This window comes from Nerophis lumbriciformis, linkage group LG05 (genome assembly GCF_033978685.3).
Source record: "Nerophis lumbriciformis linkage group LG05, RoL_Nlum_v2.1, whole genome shotgun sequence".
NCBI lineage: Eukaryota > Metazoa > Chordata > Actinopteri > Syngnathiformes > Syngnathidae > Nerophis > Nerophis lumbriciformis.
The window spans coordinates 45632833-45658038 of record NC_084552.2 but is presented as its reverse complement, the minus strand read 5'-3'; the positions used below and the strand labels follow the sequence as shown (position 1 = coordinate 45658038).

The window sequence follows — 25206 nt, the reverse complement described above, 5'->3', positions numbered from 1 at the left end:
AAATGCAGAGAATAATTTCGCCACACCTAGTGTGTGTGTGTGTGACAATCATTGGTACTTTAAAAGATCACTGCAACTGTTAAAAAACACACTGAGCTAAGTTGAGCATGTTTTTCTTTTATGAATGGGAGCGATTGTTAGATTAGTCGGGTTCACATGATGTCTTCACAGCAGCTACTATCAATCACTCCAGTTTGCTCACAGGCTATGGCGATACAATACATTCAAAACAACCACTTACAGAAAAACTATAGAGAACTAAAGGATAAAAAACATACAGTAAAATATAAAGAATAATTACACTTGTCCCTTGTTTATCGAGGCTAAGTGGTTCTGGCTTATGGCCATTTTATTAATATTTGACGGACGAAAATCATGGAAACAAAGCTTTTAAATGTTTTAATGTTCATCCAAAAGGCTGTGTGGATTGATGAAAGGAGTTTTAAATCCAAAAGAAAAGACAGATCGTGCCCCGACTCATATCCAGAGGAAGGTTTCTATTGTTCTGGACTATCTTGCCAGTTGTGCGAAAAGTAAATCAGTAGGCTTGCACAATTGCAGCTTGAAGAGGTTTGTGTAGGCTTTATTATTCACCTTTAATATACCTGTTTCATTCTATTTTATCTCATTTGCCGGCATTCTACATTTCCTTAGCTACCTTCTTAAATAAATCTGGGTTTTTTTCTAGCATCGAGGCACTTCAAAATTATTTGTTCTTTTAATTTGTGAAGCAAATAAACAGTCTACTTTCATTACAATTGTTGCTGTTTTTATTGAATTGTATCTGCTTCCGGGTTGTATCCCGGCGTTGAGACTGCCGCATGCATGATACTAAGGATCCTCTCCTGCCGCACACCCCGCCTAAAGAGATCTGGTTTCCAATCGCATAATCCAGGTGTTTTACTTTTCAAAAAACAAACACGTTTGGATTAAGGTGTTTTCATGGGCTGTAGGAGGCTTATTTAGATGGGGGTTTATTTTTATTTTTTTGTCATAAAAAAATACAATCATGTGTGTTTACGTACTGTATCCCTGCAGACTGTATTGATCTATATTGATATATAATGTAGGAACCAGAAATAGTAATAACAGAAAGAAAAAACCCTTTTGTGCGAATGAGTGTGAATGAGTGTAAATGGGGGAGGGAGGTTTTTTGGGTTGGTGCACTAATTGTAATTGTATCTTGTGTTTTTTATGTTGATTTAATAAAAAATTAAAAAAAAGTTTATTTTTTTTTATTTCTTGTGCGGCCCGGTACCAATCGATCCCCGGACCGGTACCGGGCCCGGTAGTTGGGGACCACTGCCCTAGGCAATTGCCTAGTTGGCCTATCCGGTTGCGACAAGCCTGAGCAGAGGTGTCAAACTCAATCACACAGGGGGCCAAAATTCAAAGCACCCTTGAGATCGCGGGCCGAACCGGATTAATTGATGCACCTTATCCACCCCCCCACACGACTGATTAACATAAAATTCACATGGTTTCCTGAACTTTGCGCAAGTGTGAATAGTGATTTTAAAGATACTGATTTTTGCCAGTCATCTGTGGTTGGGTTTTGTAGCTTGGGCAAAACGAGCAGCCAGTGAATGTGTTTTCATATGGTCAGACTTGTTTTTTAACTCCACTTGTGTCGGTGGACTTTTTTTCTAACGCTGACACGGAGGAAATGCGTTTTTTTTTTTAAATATCTGCATTAGCGTTTGTTCGTTCCTGCTTAAAGGGTTCTTTTTTCCAACATTCTGAGAGTCCATTAATGCATCGTGACTGGTGAGAATACTGAGCGCGGGGAACACATAAGGGTTGATAATATGGGAGGGAGTTGATTTGTGTGCACGCTAAGACGGCTGTAATAAAGTGATTGTTGCTCGACCAACCTTCTTTTCAACCAGTGATGTGCGGTGAGGTTCATGGCTGGTGAGGCACTGACTTCATCACAGTCAGATTTACAAACATATGAACCCTAAAGAGTATCTTATTCACCATTTGATTGGCAGCAGTTAACGGGTTATGTTTAAAAGCTCATACCAGCATTCTTCCCTGCTTTGCACTCAGCATCAAGGGTTGGAATTGGGGGTTAAATCGCCCACTGCTCCCCTCACCTCCCAGGGGGTGGAACAAGGGGATGGGTCAAATGCAGAGGACAAATTTCACCACACCTAGTGTGTGTGACAATCATTAGTACTTTAACTTAACTTTAACTTTACACATACAAACTGTAGCACACAAAAAATCACATTTAATAAAAAAAACGTTATTATGGTCTTACCTTTACTTATAAATGAAGTCCATGCGCCGCTCCTTCTGAACAAAAGCATCAATAACTTGTTTATAGAAGTCTTCCTTATCTTTCTTCAGTTTTAAAAGTCCTTTAATTATTACCTCCTGCTTCGATTGAAAGTCCAGTTTAGAAAACTGTTTTATTTTAGATATGTAATCCTCCATGTTAAAAGTCCAGGCGAGAGGAAAAAAATAAACGATCGCTAACTGTTGCTGCTGGTTGTCGCTTATTCTGCAGTCATAGAGTCGCAAAAATTCTCCCTGGGATCACTATCGCCCTCTACCTTCATGAGGTGGGATTACTGCGAGCCTCACCCAGTGCGTCTTCGCAGCCGTTTTATGATTGCTCAGCACAAGAAATACGTTACACACATACAGTTGTTGACAAAATACACTGTACATTATATACCTCAGCTAACTAAACTATGGAAATGTATAATATAATTCATATAGCAATACGGTGTCACTGCACAGCAGGCCAGCAGTTAGCCGAGTCATTGCGCAATCCATGGTGAGGCTCAAATGACTGCTGATCACAGCAAGTCTCTTCTCAGTATTTGAACGGCAAATGTGAAAATTCAGCGATTTTGAATAAAAATAATCTACAACTGGTGAAGTTAAATGGAAAATAACTTTATAGTATAATCACTGGATACATATAACAATTTAATTTTTTTTTTTCTTTTTACATTTTTTTTCTTTCCATAATGGCACGTGAGGCCCTGCCTCACCTGCCTCCCCTGACTGCACATCACAGTTTTCAACAGGACAAAAGCTACCATATTTTATATGCACACAAAAACAGTATAATCCTGGAGGGTTGAAACTTCAGTCGAGATATCGGTAGACAAAGGCATTTCCAGGAGTATTCCGCAGAATTTGGAAGAGTTGGCTAATCTGAGAATACATCGGAGAAGCAAGTGTTTCCCAGCATGCCTTGCTGTTGTTACAATTATCACTTTTGACTGTGTTTTCATGCATCTTTCAAGTGTTATTTTGTACGGAGGTTGAATAGATAAAGTGGTGTCATTTTTAGTCGTGATAATTAAATGATTGTTATTCTTGGTGGTAATGTGACACTAAGAATGGTTCATGCAATGCATCCTATTAATAACACTGCGGCCTCTGATTTTAAGTGCATGTCATTCAATCTGACAGTATATGAGATTGTGTCAATGGAATAGGTACTGTATGTAAAGATTGTGAAGGTTCCTGATTGAAAATCACCAGCATGATGGTGGTATTTAAATATGATGTAGTCCTGATACTGATAACTAATTCATTTTCTCTCAGGCTGTATTTATCTTCTTTTGTTGATAAGAATTGTTGTATGTTCTTGAGTAGCAGGTTGTAGTTTGCTTTGTGCATAATTTTGGCAGTTTACAAATTCACTTCATTGGTGAATTTCAATATTTGCAATTCAATAAATAAAAGTTTGAATGTTGTCTATATCTAACAATATGTATTATTCTACCTGACCTCTATTGTAACACGGTTAGTGACTGAAGCGTACCTTTGTAGTTATTTCCCTAAATTTTTACACAATAACTCAGATATGGTAACACTAGCAAGCAGTAGAGAATATGCAGTGATGTTTTTGTCCAATGCATATTTTGCTTTATTCATTATTGATGTATTTCTTGCCACCTTATGTTGTATATTTTTATGAGATTTCCAGTTCATTTCATCATCAATTATTACACCCAAAAATTGGATTTAATTTACTCTATTAATGTTTATTCTGTCCATTTGTATTTGACTTTCTCTTCTACTGTTACCAAATTGGATTTTTTGACTTTTACTGAGATTCAAAGATAGCCTGCTTTTGTCAAACCGTCTCTTAAATTGATTAATTTCTTCTGTTATTAGTTGTATTTGCTTCTGTGTGTTCCCTCCTGAACAAAACACTGTTGAATCGTCTGCGAATAATATTAACTTGAAGTCTTCTGTAACTTTACAAATGTCCATCCATCCATCCATTTTCTACCGCTTATTCCCTTTGGGGTCGCGGGGGGCGCTGGAGCCTATCTCAGCTACAATCGGGCGGAAGGCGGGGTACACCCTGGACAAGTCGACACCTCATCGCAGGGCCAACACAGATAGACAGACAACATTCACACACTAGGGCCAATTTAGTGTTGCCAATCAACCTATCCCCAGGTGCATGTCTTTGGAAGTGGGAGGAAGCCGGAGTACCCGGAGGGAACCCACGCAGTCACGGGGAGGACATGCAAACTCCACACAGAAAGATCCCGAGCCCGGGATTGAACCCAAGACTACTCAGGACCTTCGTATTGTGAAGCAGATGCACTAACCCCTCTTACACCGTGCTGCCCTTTACAAATGTCACTTATATAAAGATTGAACAATGTTGGTCCCAGTTTTTATTCTTGTGGTACGCCATATGATGTATTTTTAACATTATTTTTGAGTAAACGTCAGACCAATAGCAACATAATGCTTAATGCGGCACTGATGCTGTGGTTAATTTAGCGCCAAACAACATCTGGGGATTTAACAAACACCTTTATTAAGTGTGTCTAATGCTGCAGGTCAAAGGAGAATCAACAATTGTATTTCAAAATATGGGAAATCTCTTGGGAAAATTGGTTTAAAAAAAGGGAGGGGCGTTTTCTACATCACAATAACTCGCTATCTACTTAATTGTATACAGTGTTTTAGCAATTTATGGATTTAATACACAGTAAGATTTCTTTGTGAGGAACCCTGAAATAATGCGAACATTGAAATAAAAACAATTCTAGGCTCCTCCACGTAGTTTATAGTTTAGACATTTTACAAACTGGCTGATATAATTTCTTCTTGATGTTACAGAAGTATAAGAATGCTGCCTCTTCTTCTTTTTATAATTCTCATGTGTCAATATATTTATACAAAGTTGGTATTTTTGGCAAAGATATCTTTTCTGTCATCTTAATGTCCATCCTTGTCTGCCGCGTTATTTGATTGAATCACGGAACATGAAACTCGCCACGCTCCTTTAATAAGCCCACATTCCAAGAGCTGCGGACAGAGGCTTGATCGTTGCAGTAGCGAAGCGACCAAAACGGAATCAGTGAGATGCCGGGAAAGATGGACAGAAACTGGATTTCCTGAAGAAAAAAAATGTGAACGCTTAGCAGAAGAGATATACAATGTACAAGCAACCAACATTGCAGGAGGAAAATAAAGTGTGTGTGTGGTTTGGGGGGCTGCAGTAAATAAAAAGGGAACTCTTCACATGCAGGGAAATTGTGCTGGTGCTTGAGCAGTGTTTTTAAACTATCTGCTTGACTAATTATATATATTTTTATATACTAAATACTGGTGTCATATGTTTATATATTGTACCTGCTGCTGTAGTTCTGGTGTAGTTGTAAGAAGAAGAAAAAAAACTAACGCAGATAAAAAAAAGAGGCCGATACCGGTATACCTTAAAATGCCAAATATCGGCATTGATATGTGTCCCGGCCAATAATCGGTCAATCTCTGATTGAGAAATTTAAAAAAATCTCAAAAGTGCAATTCTGAAATTAGAAAGGAATTGCAAGAAAAGGTTTACTTGTATGCAACATTTCATAATAACAAATTACATTAAGGTATTGTTTCTTCAGGTACAAAATAACTGTAAATATGTAAGCTAATCTTCTGGAACTCTTACTTTGTTAGCGCAGTCAGACAGGATGTAACGCACAGCGATTTTATTGTGAAGGCCGGAAGTGAGTGCAGGGAGTAAATAAACGTACCTCCGGAGTACAGCTGCTGTCCTCTCTACAGCAGTGACCTTACAAGACTCTCAGTTACAAACATAATCAATACAAATAATAGTTTCAGTCAGATGTTTGCATTGCATGATAATAACGTAGTGTGGTTCACTTATAGAGTAAATACCGCATGAAGCCGTGAATAATTGCCAACAAAAGTTGTGAAAGCTTCTATTACTGTATATCTTAATGGCCCGCAGAAAATCGGGTGACAATATTACACTACTAAGTCCAACACTTTCTTTTGTTTTGCCTGGGAAGGCTTGCTAATGTTAGCATAACCAGTGGGATTGCTGTTGCTGCTGCTACAACTATCGATCAATCAATATCGCAAAATTCTAAAAGATTTTTGATCCAAAATCGATCCAATCACTTATTTTACCCAACCCTACTCGTCAATGTGGAGAGGTGTTATTGATGAGGCAGGAGTTGAAGTTGAAGTGCGTCAAAAAGTTGTTGGCCAACTTGATTATCGCGGTGAAGATAGCCTCAATTAGCCGCAGTTGTTGTCACGCTTAACTCGAAAATGGAAGTCCTGCTTAGTGAACATCTTTATCGATCACCCCAACAAAATAGTGGAAAATGAGACAATACTGCAAGAATGTGGCTTGAAAAAATGTTCAACTGCAATGCAGTAAAGCAGCAATATTTGAAGTGCAACGTGGCAAGGGACGAGTGTGGCGTACTTGGGATGAACATCAAGTGAAAACTACAGTGCTTTACAATGGCTAACGTATAGCAACGTCTTAACGCTCCAAACACAGAAATGATCCAAAACCAAAAACAGACACACACACCATAAGACAGATGCAACAAAAAATGACCAGACTGTCCACAAGACAGATGCAACAAGAAAATTATCCAACTGCCCACTGCCAATGTGCTGCACCATTGTCCTCGCAGATTGCCTTGCCTCAAGCCTTGATAATACAGTCACTATTGTCCCCTGCAGGACTGGAGAACGTTTTTTTTATGAAACGTAAAATATGGGAAATATATCGAAAAACATTGAAGTAGAAGAGTGACCGCAAGAAAAAAAGGACAAAATACAATAGTTTCCCGTGGAACGTGAGGGTTGACCGGCATAGTTGTTTGTGAGGTTTAGGTGTTTTGGCATATGCAGAATTTTTCTTTGCATGGGTTTGATCTTGCAACGTTTTTAATACGGGTGTGGGAAAAAATCGATTCGAATTTGAATCGCAATTCTCACGTTGTGCGATTCAGAATCGATTCTCATTTTTAAAAGATCAATTTTTTAAAATGTATTTAATTAATCAATCCAACAAAACAATACACAGCAATACCATAACAATGCAATGCAATTCCAAAACCAAGCCCGACCCAGCAACACTCAGAATTTAATAAACAGAGCAATTGAGAGGAGACACAAACACGACACAGAACAAACCAAAAGTAGTGAAACAAAAATGAATATTATCAACAACAGTATCAATATTAGTTACAATTTCAACATAGCAGTGATTAAAAATCCCTCATTGACATTATCATTGGACATTTATAAAACAATAAATAAAAAAAAGAACAATAGTGTCACAGTGGCTTACACTTGCATCGCATCTCATAAGCTTGACAACACACTGTGTCCAATATTTTCACAAAGATAAAATAAGTCATATTTTTGGTTCATTTGATAGTTAAAACATCCATCCATCCAGCCATCCATCCATCTTCTTCCGCTTATCCTAGGTCGGGTCGCGGGGGCAGCAGCTTAAGCAGGGAAGCCCAGACTTCCCTCTCCCCAGCCACTTCGTCCAGCTCCTCCCGGGGGATCCCGAGGCGTTCCCAGGCCAGCCGGGAGACATAGTCTTCCCAACGTGTCCTGGGTCTTCCCCGTGGCCTCCTACCGGTCGGACGTGCCTGAAACACCTCCCGAGGGAGGCGTTCGGGTGGCATCCTGACCAGATGCCCGAACCACCTCATCTGGCTCCTCTCGATGTGGAGGAGCAGCGGCTTTACTTTGAGCTCCCCCCGGATGACAGAGCTTCTCACCCTATCTCTAAGGGAGAGCCCCGCCACCCGGCGGAGGAAACTCATTTCGGCCGCTTGTACCCGTGATCTTGTCCTTTCGGTCATGACCCAAAGCTCATGACCATAGGTGAGGATGGGAACGTAGATCGACCAGTAAATCGAGAGCTTTGCCTTCTGGCTCAGCTCCTTCTTCACCACAACGGATCGATACAGCGTCCGCATTACTGAAGACGCCGCACCGATCCGCCTGTCGATCTCACGATCCACTCTTCCCTCACTCGTGAACAAGACTCCGAGGTACTAGTTAAAACAAATTTACATTATTGCAATCAGTTGATAAAACATTGTCCTTTACAATTATAAAAGCTTTTTACAAAAATCTACTACTCTGCTGGCATGTCAGCAGACTGGGGTAGATCCTGCTGAAATCATATGTATTGAATGAATAGAGAATCGTTTTGAATCGGGAAAAAAAAACGTTTTTGAATCGAGAATTGTGTTGAATTGAAAAAAAAATCGATTTTGAATCGAATCGTGACCCCAAGAATAGATATTGAATCTAATCCTGGGGCACCCAAAGATTGACAGCCCTAGTTTTAACATACGTGTCAACGCAAGGGAAGTTTTTCATAAGGGAAAATAAGATAAATGCTTCCTGTTGCATTTGTTTTATGGTTGTCAGTTTTGGATCGTTTCTGTGTTTGGAGCGTTTGCTCCTTATGCCCACCGTAGAAAAAGTGAGTTTCACGTCTTCAACAATTCCTTTTATGGACAAAGGCACAGCAAAGAAAGTACACATTCATGGAACACACTCTCAATACAATAAATGAGCAAGCTCTGGATCATATTCATGTTCCACCATTGAACAACCAGCAACTTAGTGACCAATAGAACTCAACAGAGAAATGTTGTCATTGACTGCCAACTTGCAAGCCTGGACACAGCAACTGTTCCAGTCTTGATAAAACATGATCTTCTTTCTGTTTAACTTTGATTCTGCCTTATCGAGAGCCTCCATCTCTGAGTCTGCAGTAGCAGCAGCGATACAAGCAGAAGTATAAAGAATGATTCACGATGTTTGTGATACTTGTTACTGAGCTAACTGACACACCACTTTTGATAACTCGGTGTGTTGCTGTTGTTTTTAACCGTGACAGGCGACACATTAAATGAGCACATGTATTCATCAATGGTCTTTGGCTTGGACCAAGTACCACTTAGGGAAAGTTGAGAGAAAACATCCGCAACACGAACTTCAACCTAAATCTACCAACAACATGCTTTTCATCGCAATTAACATCAGCCCAGAGAAGCAACTGGTTGACAGAAATGCAAGTTTTCCAGCTTTTTCTTTACCTTTTCGGCTGCTTTCTTCACCGGCTCTTGCCAGGTCGCCGATGAGCAAAATAAAAGAAAGGAAGAAGAGCAAACGTCCACATGTCGCCGAAGTTATGTGGCCATTTTTCTGCCTGTGTTTACTGTACATCCCTGTAAGCCTCGGTGCCTCCGCCCGTCCTCCCTCGTCGTCCTCGCCGTTGTTCAACTCAGCCTGGCCGCCTCGCTTCTCAAGGTGGCAGTCATGAGGATTAAAAGCATACGGTTCCTGTTGGCGCCTTCAAAATAAAACTAGCCTTCGCCCCGATTCCTTTGATGAAACGTCACTAGTGACATGAGTAGGGTTGGGCGATACGGCAACATTTTGGTATATATGCGATACAAAGAAAGTATTGTACCGTTGTACTGCACAAGCCACAAAGCCATACTGCTGATACTGATACCGATACTATTTTGTGCCTTTAATTTGTTGTTAATGATTATACTCAAAATAACACACATGATTAAGATGATAGATTATCCACAAATGTATTTGTGAATAACTCAACAGTACAAAATGCATTTCCATTTTTCTCAATGAATAAGTTATAATGATGATAATAATAATAGTGATAATAATGATAATAATAATAATAATAATAATAATAATAATAATAATAATAATAATAATAAACATTACATTGTATTTATACTGTAATGAACTTTACATGATCTAAAAGTGATTAAAAAGAAGCTTTAGCTTTTTGTAGCTGTCAGTCTGCTCCTTTCCTATGTTGTTCATCCTACTTTTCAACTTTTGCTATATTTATGTATTTTATTGCTTTAATGGTTTATGGCTATTCTTTTCTATCCCTAATACGAAATGGAGACCTACACAGAAAGTGAACACATTTTCACAACATATGAATTACTGTAAGTGTCAGCATGGTTAGAAATTATTATTTTTCAGTGATTGCTAAGATTTGGAGAAGGGGCAGAATTGACCAATATTTTCTTCTTCTTACTCCTTTTCAGTAAACACGCTATGTTTCTTAGTGTAACTTGTTGAATGTGTCCGACACAAATAAAACCATTGCATTAATCACTATACGTCAAAAAACGTGTCATAAGAACAGTTTCTTCCTCCAGGCTATCAAGCTGATGAACGCTGTGAAGAAACTCTAAAACTAATCTGTGACTGCAAATGTACTAACTCATGTCCACGTCATCAACTTTTTGCTTTTTGCTCTATTCACCACAACACTTTTATTTATTAGCCTTGCACATGTTATTTAGTTAAGTGCTTGTTTGTATTTTTAGTTAATCGTTAATATTTATTGTTTACGTTGAACAAAGAGAGCACAGTCTAATAAGTCAAATTCCTTAAATGTTAAACATACTTGGCCAATAAAGCTGATTATGGTTCTGAGTCTGATTCTCAATACTGCACGTAACAATATAGGACAATGTAACAATATCCACAAAATAGTCGCTGAAGGCCGCATATAGTAAAACCGCAGATAGATAAAGAAGGATTGACAAAAGCAGGTCAAAAACATTGTGCACAATATATGATAAAACATCAAATAATGTAAACAATGAAGAATAAATAATAAGTACAGAAATATAAGTCACATAAACATTGTTTAATAACATATAAATTATTTGTAGTAAAATAAGATAAAAAAGTAGAAAAGTAGAAAGTAGTACTGTGTCAAATCTCTTATTTTTGTGTATTATATTTTATTTAATGCCTTTACATGATTTGACTACTTTACTATGAAGTTAAAATCATCTGCTGCCATGCTGTGACAATGTTTAGCTTGACCCCGCTCGGAAAAGCACAAAACAAGGTGAGGATTCCCCCATTGCACATTAATAAAACACATAGTGGGTACATAATAAAATAAGAAAGCAAAAACCAGAGTGCAGCTGGGATAGGCTCCAGCACCCTCGCGACCCCGGGAGGGACAAGAGGTAGAAAATGGATGTATAGATGGAAAAACAATTTCTTCAAAAATCCACTGATATTTCTGCAGGCATCTTTCTTAACAATTAGGTACAGTAAATAACAATGTTGGCAGAAGGTGACAACATGAATAAAGAATTGCACTATTGTTGGAGTGGGGTGAGCCCTGGGATTGGATGTCAGAAGCATTAGTGAATGAATTATTGTTTTTCATTTGCATAAAGCCCTCTATAAAAATAAGAGATGAATAATGCATGGCACGCTTCCAATTGGGTTCCATTTCCAATCTGCCATTGACTCTCTCTCGTAATCCTGTTGAATATTGAGATAGCTGGAAGGAGATGCTAAAATGGGGAGAATTGTGCAACATTTCAAGATGCAAAATAATCTTCTGAGTTTCAATGTCCAATGTGTGTGAGGTGAGGAAGTCCAGACCCATTGGCTGTGTCTCAAATAAAATACTTCTGTCAGTACACTTCAATGAGTATGCTTAATATGTATACTTATTTCCAGAGGGTGTGAATATTTAGAAAGCATCCCTTCCCTTTCCTTTACATCAGGGATGGTCAACATTCCCCCAAACTGATGGAGAAATCGAGCCAGTCGTGTATAGAGAGAGAATGGACAACTAAACGAGAGGCGCCATCTTTGGTACCTAGGATGTGTGCGGCTGTGCCCCGATTCATGCAATTGAGTTGTTCTGACATTAGTTTTCCTGATGAAATAAACCAAAAATAATAAGTCCAAATATAATTCTAAATATACTCCGTACTATAAAACATGCTTTTATTTTGTCTACAAACTGCTTTGTAGACACACTGAGATTAAGTTCATTGTGTTTTTGAAACTTCACCAACATTTTCCTCAGAATTTTCTACTAACTTGAAGTGTTTTGTCAAGGGGACTATTTGTGATATGTACATTTTCAGAATGTGCTTGTTCTATTTTGGGCCGAAGTAAAACAGAGGAAACAATCTGAAGTTGTCGTAGTTGAATTTTTAAGTTATTATGCCATGATTTTACCCATCCAGCCCGCGTGGGAATAGATTTTCCTCCGTGTGGCCCCTGGGCTAAAAAGAAATTGACACCCCTGGTCTCACACCCAGAAGTCCTGAGGTGGGGGCGTAACGTGTTTGTTTCAGGCCAAGATTTCGAGGCGCCTTTTTTTGGAATTTTGCCTATCGTTCACAATCATTATGAAAGACATGACCGCGGATGTATATTTTTTTATGCATTCTGAATATTAAATAAATATGAGCAAAAGTCTGCTTACAGTGGAGCCTATAGGAACCACTCTATTCTGCCTATAAAGTCCATAAAAACACCCAAACACCTCCATTGAGGTTTTAAATACATAATGTAAGTATATATGTAATGTAGTAATGGGCACATTTATAATCCATCCATCCATCCATTTTTTACTGCTTTCGGGGTCGCGGGGGGTGCTGGAGCCTATCTCAGCTGCATTTGGGCGGAAGGCGGGGTACACCCTGACAAGTCGCCACCTCATCACAGGGCCAACACTTATAGACAGACAACATTCACACTCACATTCACAGACTAGGGCCAATTATGACAACATTTAATATTCATTTATTTGATCATTTTAAGCATACGTGGTGCATTAATTTCACAAACGCAGTGAGTAGTAATTATGCAGAGACATTAAAAAAAAATTTTTAAAAAGGGAACGTTGTGGTGCGTTTGTGAATGAATCCATCCATCCATCCATGGATGGATTCACGTATTTGATCATTTTCAGCATACGTGGTGCATTAATTTCACAAACGCACCACAACGTTCCCTTTATTTTAGCGTCACTGCATGATTACTACTCACTGCAGACTTTATGAGAGACAACAAACATAATAAAACATCACTTATTGTGCAAAGTCTGCTGTGGATGCCTACTGCTAGGGATGTTGATATATTCTCATTTAAATTACGAATGACTCATAATCCTCACAAAGAGACGGGGGTGGAACCAAGCGTCTTTTCGTGTTGTTCTTGGTCTTATTTGGCCTTCAAAGTGTACCAGCATGTCAGAGTACGTCCTCAGCCTTCTTCTATCCAGGTGAGAGGCATGATTTATGATCTAGAATAAACATTCGTTTAATCTCTAACAAAGCTCACCAAGTCATTGTCAGTTTTCAGATTCACCATCTTTTTGTTTGCACATTTTACAGTGTGATTGTTTGAAGCAAAGAAATGGGGCGGTATGGCGTAGTGGGTAGAGCGGCCGTGCCAGAAACCTGAGGGTTGCAGGTTCGCTCCCCGCCTCTTGACATCCAAATTGCTGGCGCTGTGTCCTTAGCAGGACACTTCACCCTTGGCCCCGGTGCCGCTCACACTGGTGAATGAATGATAGGTGGTGGTCGGAGGGGCTGTAAGCGCAAACTGGCAGCCTCACTTCCGTCAGTCTACCCCAGGGCAGCTGTGGCTACAAATGTAGCTTACCACCACCAAGTGTGAATGAATGATGGGTTCCCACTTCTCTGTGAGCGCTTTGAGTATCTAATAATAGAAAAGTGCGATATAAAATCTAATCCATTATTATTATTATTATTATTAAATACAATTCCCTTATGGCCACCAGGGAAAGAGGAGACATCCTGCTGTCTCTGGCTCCTCGCAAAATGTCTGTCTTCTCCCTCTGATATTATTCTTTTCCAAAGGGGGGTTGGGTTGTCTTTGTCCCATCTGAGTCCGGTTTCCATGGTAACTACTCCTTCGCTGCCTTATCTTAATGATTATTGCCGCTCGCAAATACCTCACATCTTCATGTCAGAGCTCTATTGTGTCCATTTATATGTGTTACTTTAGAACTGACCATTATTATGTACTATATTAATGATATGATAGTTAGCCAGCAGAAATGTGGTGCTAAGATCAATATATTAATTTTATTAGGTGTATGTGTATGTGTATGCTAGCAATATATGTAGTTAGCAATAGAATATTGAAATCCTTTACCAGCAAGCAACAAGGTGGGCCATGAAGTTGTTAGGAATGTACTGTAGGTCACATTCTGAACAAAATAGAAGACAGAGAGCCGTGCATCCATCCAAGTTGCCCTAACAGTGCCTGTAAGCAACTGCTCATGTGAGAGGTCCTTTAGTGCACTGCGTCTGCTGCATTCCTGGCTGTGTCAAACAATGGGTCAGAAAAGACTTCACAGTCTTGCTGTCATGTCAAATGAAAAAAACGAGCTTCAGCATCTAAGTCACAACAGAGTGATAGACCGATTTGCCACCCTTAAAAACAGACAGCATTCTTTGATGCTTCCATCCACCAAGTAATTGTTTCTTGTTGATGCTGTGAACAAAATGTCACTGTGCAAACCCATGTTTGTTGTTGTACTGAACACAGATTGAAAATAAACCCAATGAAATAATAATAATAACAATGAATAACTTCTAAGTGTTTGTTAGCCGATTGTGAAGTTTTGTGCTTGTGCGCTACGTTCGCTCGCATCCTGTGCATTTCCTGGGGGCTAAGCCCCCTTGTCCTCAAAAGCTAGTGACGCCCCTGCTGAGCAGCTCGGGAAACAAGAAGCGTGAGTGGAGCCAAAGCAGAGGAGATGAACACTACTGGAAAAGTAAATCATCAGGAATCTACTGGCGCCAAGCGAAGGGACTGGAGAGCTTAAGTAGTCAGAAGTAAATGAGTATCAGGTGTGGCGGTGGCTTCGCCCCGTGACCCAGAAACCAGGCACTGCAACAAAAAGAAGAGAGCTGCCAGAGCCTGACACAGATGTCACAGTTAACCCCGTAAGATCCGACCAAAACATCTGGTCTTACTTGCTAGCATTAGCTAATACCTAGAGATGGATATAACTTTGTTTTTCAATTATGGGAAAGAAGAAAGTGAGTGTAAAAAAGTAGGTGATATGTCGAGGCACCATTTGGCACTTCCTTGTAATAACCTGCCACTTGCCAAGATTTAAAATGTTATTTCTAGAAACTTCCCTAGTTTTAGGAGCTATTTTTTTTTGTCAACAACTTTCCAGCATAATCTTAATTTTAGCATGTATAATTATACTTTGTTGTTTCTAGTTTCACAGTGTTAAAATTAAAAGAAAAACAAAAAATTCAGATAATATGTTGGTTTTCCCTACCTATAAAATCTTGTTTAAAGATATATCATATATTTATGGTATTTTTGTTTTTTGTTTCTCCACTCGAGCTGCGCCCCAGGCTGATGTAACAGTTGGTTGAGGGGCACATAATAAATGAAAATAACATAACATAACATAACATAACATCCTGAGGATGCTTAATGCAAAAATTGCAAGTTGAATAATGCTTGTTTTTGCCTAATTGTACTATTTTTTTAAGTATTTTTTCCTAAAATATAGTCTTTTAATCTTAATTTTTGTCAGCTCTTTACTTTAACGAGTTATAATATGTGACTTACATATGTCACAACTCCTAAAGGCACATGTGATTTCCTGATATCAGTTGCTTGGGTGTGTTTTGAGTGCAACATGTAGTGACCGTGCATTTTGCGAGTGTGAACACACTTATGTTGTGCAGTCACGATATTAAATACAAGTGTGAGAACTGAAAGACAGCCATTGTCTTGCTTGCTCCTATTGACTTGGGAATTAAACTCAGATGGTTTCTGGACTGGGCAGATTTATTTCACCGCATTGTCCACTTTGCACAATGAGCTCTTTTGGCCCGTTGTCGTTATTATTGTTGGCGTCCCTCAGCTCTGCTTCGGGGCTGCTGTCACGGACACTTGCGACACAGAAAAGGTCACGAGCGTCCTCAAAACCCATCTGACTCCATCATCCCATTAACGCCTCGCCACGAGACAACAGGCCGAGACAAATGCATCAGATGGACTGCAATGCAAACGATGAGGACACACCTTCGTGATAAACCGGGGAAGTCATGGGACAGCTCAAATATTTAGCAACATTCGACATCTGTCGGCGAGACACGGACACAACAAGCGTAGCACTGAATGTGTTGTTAAACGAATAGCAGCCCACTTAATGACTTATGCATATGCGCCATATGCTTCCGTGCGGTTTGCAACCTCTGAAGGGGACTTAAATACATAAAAAGAATGAAGCATGCTTCCTTTGGGCTGTACTAATATTAGTAGCAGACCTGTCTGGGGGAGGATGACACACTTCTGGCAACGCAGAAGTGTTTTATCAAGTGAAGCTCAGCTGGATCCCCACTCGGCAGCCGGAGCGAAGCTAACGCCTCCTCTGCCTGCTCAAGAACCACAACAAGGAGATAGCAAGTTCTTCCAAAGTCACCCAAGTGATGTACTTCCTGTGTTTTCCACCTTTCAAGGGAGCTCCAGTCTGCAGAGTGAGAGTTTGCACTCGGTCATGACTTTAATAAAAGCAATAAGTGTGCATACAGTCGGAAGGCGATTCATTTGGACCGAATTGTCACGGTTTACCTGAGACATGAAACATGACTATTTGGGGTGGTGCACTATACACTTTAGCCGCCAGATGGCAGTAGAGTGTTGAAAATGTGTCTTGTCTTGTCATATAGCAACTCTGCGATTAATCTGATTTTAAAATGTAATCATTTGACAGCACTAATTTATGTTCATAAATATCTGTGTTTTTGTTGCTGTTTTTCATATTGTTGGCATTATATAGACCTTTTTATATTGTTATATATTTTTCAAATTCAGGGAATAGGTCAGTAGATAATTGGATCATTACAATGTTAACCAATAGTAGTTTTTGCTTTTATTTAGTCATTTTGCACTAACAATTATTTACAGTAAAAGGTAATAATTGTTGTATTTGGTCAACTACGACAGACTTATATGTTTGGATTTATATTTTATAAATGTATTATATATATATATATATATATAAAGTAATATATTAATATATATTAATAAATGTATATATAGTATATACAATTTATATTGTATTTTATTCAGATTATAAACATGATCAACAAATTATCTTGAATAATTTCAAGTAAAAAGTACCTGTATCGACAATATTGGTCCTGTACTCTTTGTTTTAAAGTAATGTTATTTTTAAACATTTTTGATTGAATTCTTTCAATCAAAATGATATCATGTGTCAGTCATACAACAATATTATGGAATCCTGGATCATTTAGCAAAAGTAATTGTGTTCTGATGATATCATATACAATTATATACAACCAACTTGCTGCCATACAACACCATTCCAGACATCAATCCCAAATCACACTATTTTTGTGTTACATTGTTGTGTTGTTATATTTTTAGATTGTTCACAAAAGTGTGTTAAATGTTTGTGCTCAGTGTAAAACAAAAATGACCAAATCATTCAAGCTTGACAAAGAGTTGGTATCAGTATCAATTATCGGCAATACTGTCCCTGTATTAATTTAACATTACCAGTTAGAGCCAATCCAATCCCGCCAAGCTCTTCTCAAAGGAAGAGTGGAGACCATGGATCATAATATTTATGTTTAAACATGCGTTTCCACATGTTTGTATGACTTATACACATAAAGGTAAATACATATTCACCTTAGCTACTTTGAATATGTTTGTAAATTTTAGGCACGCTCGCTACGTTTAGACCAGAAATCCGCAGAGATAATTCCTGTCGAACACAGGAATTTTTCCCCCACCGCAATCTTTCCACAAATGAGAATGTCTTTGAACACTGTCGTCGTATTCGTTTAATCTGGAGCCAGAAGATGTTTAAAGAGGATATGATGTATACACTTGAAATCAGAAGTATTTATTCCCTATTGGATACAATTCTAATACAATTTGTCTGAGCGCTATCTGTCCCGAGTAGCATTCAACACGGACGCGCCCTTCCCCTCGCGCTCTTACAAGATATATCACTATATGTCTATCTGTGTTGGCCCTGTGATGAAGTGGCGACTTGTCCAGGGTGCACCCCGCCTTCTGCCCGAATGCAGCTGAGATAGGCTCTAGCACCCACCGCGACCCCGAAAGGGACAAGCGGTGGAAAATGGATGGAAGGATGAAGTGTCTGCTTCCAGGCGTGGAATCTTACTCTGCTTCTCCTTCCTGGACTCCGACTTGGTCAACACACATGACCATTGAGCCAACCAACTGTCATGTAAATAATAACATATCACATTAATAAATATTAATAATATTATATTCATGTTAGGATTGAAGATAGCTAGCGATAAGCGCTACAATTGTCAGATAGCAATTAGCGCTTTAGTTGTCAGCTAGCAACTAGCAAAACCGGTTGTCAGGTAACGAGTAGCGCTCTCGTTGTCACCTAACGATTAGCGGTCTAGTTGTCAGCTAGCAATTGGCATGTTAGTTGCCAGCTAGCGATTAACACTCTATTGCCAGCTAGCGATTGGTGTGTTAGTTGTCAGCTAATGACTAGCGCACTAGTTGCCAGTTAGAGATTAACACTCCAGTTACCAGCAAGTGATTAGCGCGTTAGTTGCCATGATCAATGTTCCCTCTAATTGTTCATGTGTCTGAGCAAACACAAAAAGCATTCAGTGGAGCACATGTGAGCAACATCACACGTGGCAATACCAGCAGCACACCTGTCTCAAACCAATCTTTTATAATAACACTCAAATGAGAGGAGTCATTTTCATGAGATTATTTAATAATATTAGTGATTTGGCCCACTTGTAATGAAAATAAAATAAATCTTGTTTTTCATAAGCTATGGATTAGTATTGTACAATATGTCTGGGTGGGGGTCCTGCTTTGGAAATCATTTGTACCCCTATCAGAGATCACATTTAGTTCCCCTTAAACATCCTCATGTTGCACAATGAAATGTAAGCATAGGATGAAGTGTGCATTCCTGTAACTTTCTCTTGTAACAGCATTTCATGGTTAATATAAATAAATTAACATTAATAATAAATGACAGTAGAATAAGCACACGTATGACTGAGGAGTCATAGTGTAACTTTGTGTGGTGTTTGAGTTGTCCGACTTTTTGTGTGGCCATAAACGCACCAGTGGCTTAGTTCTATGCGTGTTGGTGACAGATGACAAGTTGGTTTTGGCCTGCTTTGTACGGCAGAAAATGACTAGTTTTTCGAGATAGAAGTTTTTTACTCATGTTTTTGGTGTGGTTATGGCCGAGTATAAACAGTTTTGTTCAATTAAGTGATCGATATAATTCCTGTCCTCGAAGCATCTCGATAGACGTTACAATAATTGAACGGTGTTCAATTGAACAGTGTTGATTGTTGACGAACACCGTTAGGGCCGCTTGTTGTCACTGTCACTCAGAGTTGCATTGCAAAATTACACAGAATAAATTGTGTGTTTATTTTGTTTAGAATTCAGATGGGTTTGATTTGGTGCGCGGCATATATTTGCTGTGCGCAGAGGACGCTTGAGCAGTGCGCAATTGCGCAGGCGCGCACCTTAGAGGGAACGTTGGCCATGATAGTTGCCAACTGGCAATTAGCGGCACAATTCTGTTATTATTCAATAATGTTAGTATTGCACAATAACAGCATACCTTTAGGACCAGTTTAATGTAAAATGCAACATTTGTAAAGGATATATAAATAGGGGGTCGCCGCTCCTTCTCTCCATCAATTTGGGGGTCCTTGGACTGGAAAATGTTAAAGACCCCTGTTTGCTACAAAGAAAACGCCAATCAAGCATTGCGTTCCAGTGGGTCTGGACAAAAGGCCACTCTTTGCCATGAACAATCACACAAATAAATGATTTGAAACTAGACTTTGTTCATTTATATTATTCGCTATTTGTAGTTCCAGGACGAGAATATAAAAAGCGGTGATTGTTTCTTTGTTGTTCTTCTTCTCTCGTGTGCTTTCTCGCGGTTGAAATAAAATGTCTCCCATTTCACATTCCTTCACCTCCTGAAAAAGGGATGAATACTAATTCTTCCTAGTCGTCTCATTGATTGGTCACATTGATCGGCATGGAAGACTTTTCCTCAACTTGGGTTTGTCTTCCAGTGTTTTTCTTCTCATTCAAGGACAGGAAGAGGCTGAGCAGATAGGACCATTAACCTGATTGAAAACCCTCCAAGCACAAAGCTTTTAAAACAACCCTATAAAAGAAGTACGGTATTAACTCGCCCAACCGCACACAACTTTCCATGCATGTGAAGCTACATTTTATTTTTGCTCATCATTTGGTCCGCTGTCTCTTATAGCCTCTCCTGCTGCATGTACAGTACCTCACAAAAGTCAGTATATTTTTGAGAGCTGGTACTCAAGCCAGAAAAAAGGGCACTTATTGCAAAAATTATTCATACTGTAAAACTATCATTATTTCTAGTAATTAATTTTTTAAAAAGCACAGCTAGGCATTTTCAATGTACACTATATTGCCAAAAGTATTTGGCCACCTGCCTTGACTCACTTATGAACTTGAAGTGCCATCCTATTCCTAACCCATAGGGTTCAATATGATGTCGGTCCACCTTTTGCAGCTATTACAGCTTCAACTTTTCTGGGAAGGCTGTCCACAAGGTTGCCGAGTGAGTTTATAGGAATTTTCCACCATTCTTCCAAAAGCGCATTGGTGAGGTCACACACTGATGTTGGTCGAGAAGGCCTGGCTTTCAGTCTCCGTTCTAATTAATCCCAAAAGTGTTCTATCGGGTTCAGGTCAGGACTCTGTGCAGGCCAGTCAAGTTCATCCACACCAGACTCTGTCATCCATGCCTTTTATGGACCGTGCTTTGTGCACTGGTGCACAGTCATGTTGGAAGAGGAAGGGGCCCGCTCCAAACTGTTCCAACAATGTTGGGAGCATAGAATTGTCCAAAATGTTTTGGTATCCTGGATCATTCAAAGTTCCTTTCACTGGAAGTAAGGGACCAAGCCCAACTCCTAAAAAACAACCCCACACCATAATTCCTCTTCTACCAAATTTCACACCCAGCACAATGCAGTCCGAAATGTACCGTTCTCCTGGCAACCTCCAAACCTAGACTCGTCCATCAGATTGCCAGATGGAAAAGCGTGATTCATCACTCCAGAGAACGCGTCTCCACTGCTGTAGAGTCCAGTGGCGACTTGCTTTACACCACTGCATCCGATGCTTTGCATTGGACTTGGTAATGTATGGCTTAGATACAGCTGCTCGACCATGGAAACCCATTCCATGAAGCTCTCTGCGCACTGTACATGGGCTAATTGGAAGGTCACATGAAGTTTGGAGTTCTGTAGCAATTGACTGTGCAGGAAGTCTTTGCACTTTGCGCTTCAGCAACCGCTGACCTCTCTCTGTCAGTTTACATGGTCTACCACTTGGTGGCTGAGTTGCTGTTGTTACCTAACTCTTCCATCTTCTTATAATAAAGCCGACAGTTGACTTAGAAATGTTTAGGAACGAGGACATTTCACGACTGGATTTGTTGCACAGGTGGCATCCTATGACAGTTCCACGCTGGAAATCACTGAGCTCCTGAGAGCAGCCCATTCTTTCCCAAATGTTTGTAGAAACAGTCTCCATGCCTAAGTGCTTCATTTGATACACCTGTGGCCAAATGATTAGGACATCTGATTCTGATCATTTGGATGGGTGGCCAAATACTTTTGGCAATATAGTGTATATAGTTTGAATGAACAAGAAAAACACCTATCACATGTCACTGTTGATTGGTTCCTGAAATGACTGCCAAAAAATTAATGTCTGCAAAGTACGATTCATTGATTCAAAATCAATTTTTTTTATTGTTTACGGCCTTCTCAATATGTTTGTCGACATTATGAGAGCCCTCTAGACATGAAACATGAAACATTATTTTTATTTTATTTTATTTTTGTGTGTAAATGTGTATGATTGTTAAATATGTTTAATCTGTACTGTTAAACTAGTCACACAAAATAGTTAATGGTTGATGGTTGATTATATGACCGAAATAAACTTATTTCATTCATTCACTTATTTCATTCATTCACTTATTTCATTCATTCAAATAACACCATTTAGTCACCTTTACAATCTTTTAATCCAATATAGTAATGCTGCCTGAGGATAAGCCAATCAGTCACCACAACACTGACAGCCTGATCCAGTGGTCAATACTACTGTAGTATTGATATTTTAGTTTATTCGGCCTCTTTTATGCTTGGGAAATTAGCAGAGGTGTGGACTCGAGTCACATGACTTGGACTCGAGTCAGACTTGAGTCATGAATTTGATGACTTTAGACTCGACTTGACAAAATGTAAAGAGACTTGCAACTCGACTTAGACTTTAACATCAATGACTTGTGACTTCACTTGGACTTGAGCCTTTTGACTTGACATGACTTGACATGACTTGCTACTTTCCCCAAAATCCAAAGCTTAAAAAGTTATTTGGGAGCGCTCCGTATCTTTCATTTTCTTCGTCTGTCTCTCTCAGCGTGTTGTTCCTGTCAGCTGGTGTGCTGTCAGTACAACAGCCAATCAAATTAGATTTACGTTGTTTTCATCACGCAGCATTCATCCAATCAAATTGCAGTACAACCAATGAAGAAGAGTTGTCCAACAACGTGCCAGTGATAAACAATAATGCCAAAATTGGTTTCGTTCGGGTATAAAAACTACGACTTGGTCAACAAAAAACGAATTGCCGTATGCAAATCACGCAGTTCGAATATTACAGACGGAGACGCAACAACGTTCAACATTTGAAGTTGCACAAAGAAGGGTAAGTTTTGAATGTAAGATAACGTTTATTGGCTAAGTAACGTGACTTTTATTTGCTGTGTAGTTAAATCAGGCTGCAAACTCACTGCTAACGTTATAACCATAGACATCTTATAAGTAGACGCAGCATAGAGCGCTACTGCCTACTGGCGCAGACGAGGCGCGGGGCCGCCATCTTGGAGTGGTGATCCGCTCCACTCAGTGCAATTCATTTGGCAGGAGCAATGAACTGTCAGCGCATTTAATTTATCTTACCTCACTGAATACCACTGATTTTCACCCCCCTTTTTTGTCATACGTGTAGCTATGATAACAGACACATGTTTTGGCGTGTTTTATTATTCATAGTTTGCTTAACAGTAATATAATATTCTTATACGCTATAAGTGACCAGACGTCCGAGATCAAAACTGGGAATATAATCCCAGAGAAGGGGGAAAAAACGGTAAACTATTTTTAAGTTGAAGAAACAATATGATTAGGTTATATATACATGCGTATATCCTACATAAACAATGTATGAATACATTAGATATCTATATATCTTAGGGACCTATAGACTGTATCTCTGTTGCTTCAGCAGCAGAGAGTTTATTCTGTCTTGACACTTTGTATTGATATTTTCTATTACATTCTTCCCTTAAATGATCATGTTTGCAGTGATTGTTTTATATGTATTATTTTATGTAAGTCGCTTGGGATAAAAGCGTCTGCCAAATACTTAAACATAAATAAACACCTGAAAGTCTTCATATCAGCTAAAACCACCAATCTGTTTCACTGGATTCAGAATAAAACCAAATTCTGTTTTACTCAACAATGTTAGTATTTGAATATTGTTACTTGAAGACTTATTCCTGGTTACAATTATACTGTTAAGAAAGTATTGTCTTATACTTTGCCTAAAATGAGAATGCATCATAATCAGTGGCGGCTGGTGAATTTTGTTTTAGGTGGGGCTGAAAGTTTGTAAACCAAACCCCTGTAGGGGCGTCATCCTCCCCCAGAAGATTTATTTGTGATTTTCACATACAAATATTGAAGATCTTTGATCCTTCTCAACTCTGTGGTAATATTATTTTCATAAGATACAACCAATAGTACGTTAATGTTAAATCTTACTTGTGAAAAGTAATCCCCCGATTCCTATTTTCAACAGTCCGCTCATTTGAGCAGGAAAACGCTGAACACCAGCCCGGCATCTTTGTTTTCTACCTGTCAACTGTCAGTTTAGGCTGCTCGCCGGCTCCTCATCACCACTTCAAGATGGCGGCCAAATTGCTCACGTCACAGCAACCTGTGTCTACTTATAAGATGTCTATGGTTACAACGTCATTGCAGACACGGCAATCTGTTGCGTCCACTGCAGTTTGCTACCTTATTCATACTTTTTGTCAAGTGATTTTTTTTTAAGCAGGGTTGCATGAGGTACCTACACATAACGTTACGTTAGTCAATGTATCACACACAGTAACGTAACGTTAGTCAATGTATCACACACAGTAACGTAACGTTAGTCAATGTATCACACACAGTAACGTAACGTTAGTCAATGTATCACACACAGTAACGTAACGTTAGTCAATGTATCACACACAGTAACGTAAAGTTAGACGGTGGTCAGCAGCACCGCGTATTTTAGCCACCTACAAAAAGACAAACATAGTCAAATAAAGGTCAGTTAAAATGTATACTATATTAAGAATATGTGTACATATTGCATAGGGTCCTGACATCTAAAAAGTACAACTCTGTTCATTGTTATGTTCATGTATTTGTTATGTTTTTCATGTGTACGCACACATAAACACACATACAGTATGAGATGAGATCAATGAGATAAGGTAAGAACAGGATAGAAACTGCTGTGGAACTAGTTACAATGCAATATGCCATTGAAATACAATGTTAACACTTTTGTGCAAATAAGTACAGTTGCACTTGTTTTTATCAAATGTGTTTATTCTGTAAAGGAATGAGTTACATGTTTAAAATGACTGGTTAATAGTGCTATTTTGAAGTGCAATGTCAGCACTATGTTTTTCCCTGCAATTTCAAATGCACTTGTTTTAATAAATAAATACAGCGTTTTAAAAGCATACACAATCTGTGTAAATATATTAGTCTGTGGTTAAACGACTTGAAAGGACTCGAAACTCAAAATGCAGGACTTGGGACTTGACTTGAGACTTTCCAGTCTTGACTTTGGACTTGACTCGGACTTGCCCTGTCTTGACTCGGGACTTGACTCGGACTTGAG

General features: G+C 39.1%; 1 protein-coding gene across 1 annotated transcript in view; it reads right to left on the bottom strand.

Moving 5' to 3' along the window:
- The window catches only part of adam19a (ADAM metallopeptidase domain 19a), a 118523-nt gene extending 108896 nt beyond the window's left edge, over window positions 1-9627 (bottom strand). Inside the window, exon 1 of the mRNA XM_061959323.2 lies at window positions 9387-9627. Coding sequence (XP_061815307.1) covers window positions 9387-9516 — 130 coding nt within the window. The 5' untranslated portion in view covers window positions 9517-9627. The remainder of the gene's footprint in view (window positions 1-9386) is intronic.
- Between the last annotated feature and the right edge of the window lie 15579 nt (window positions 9628-25206).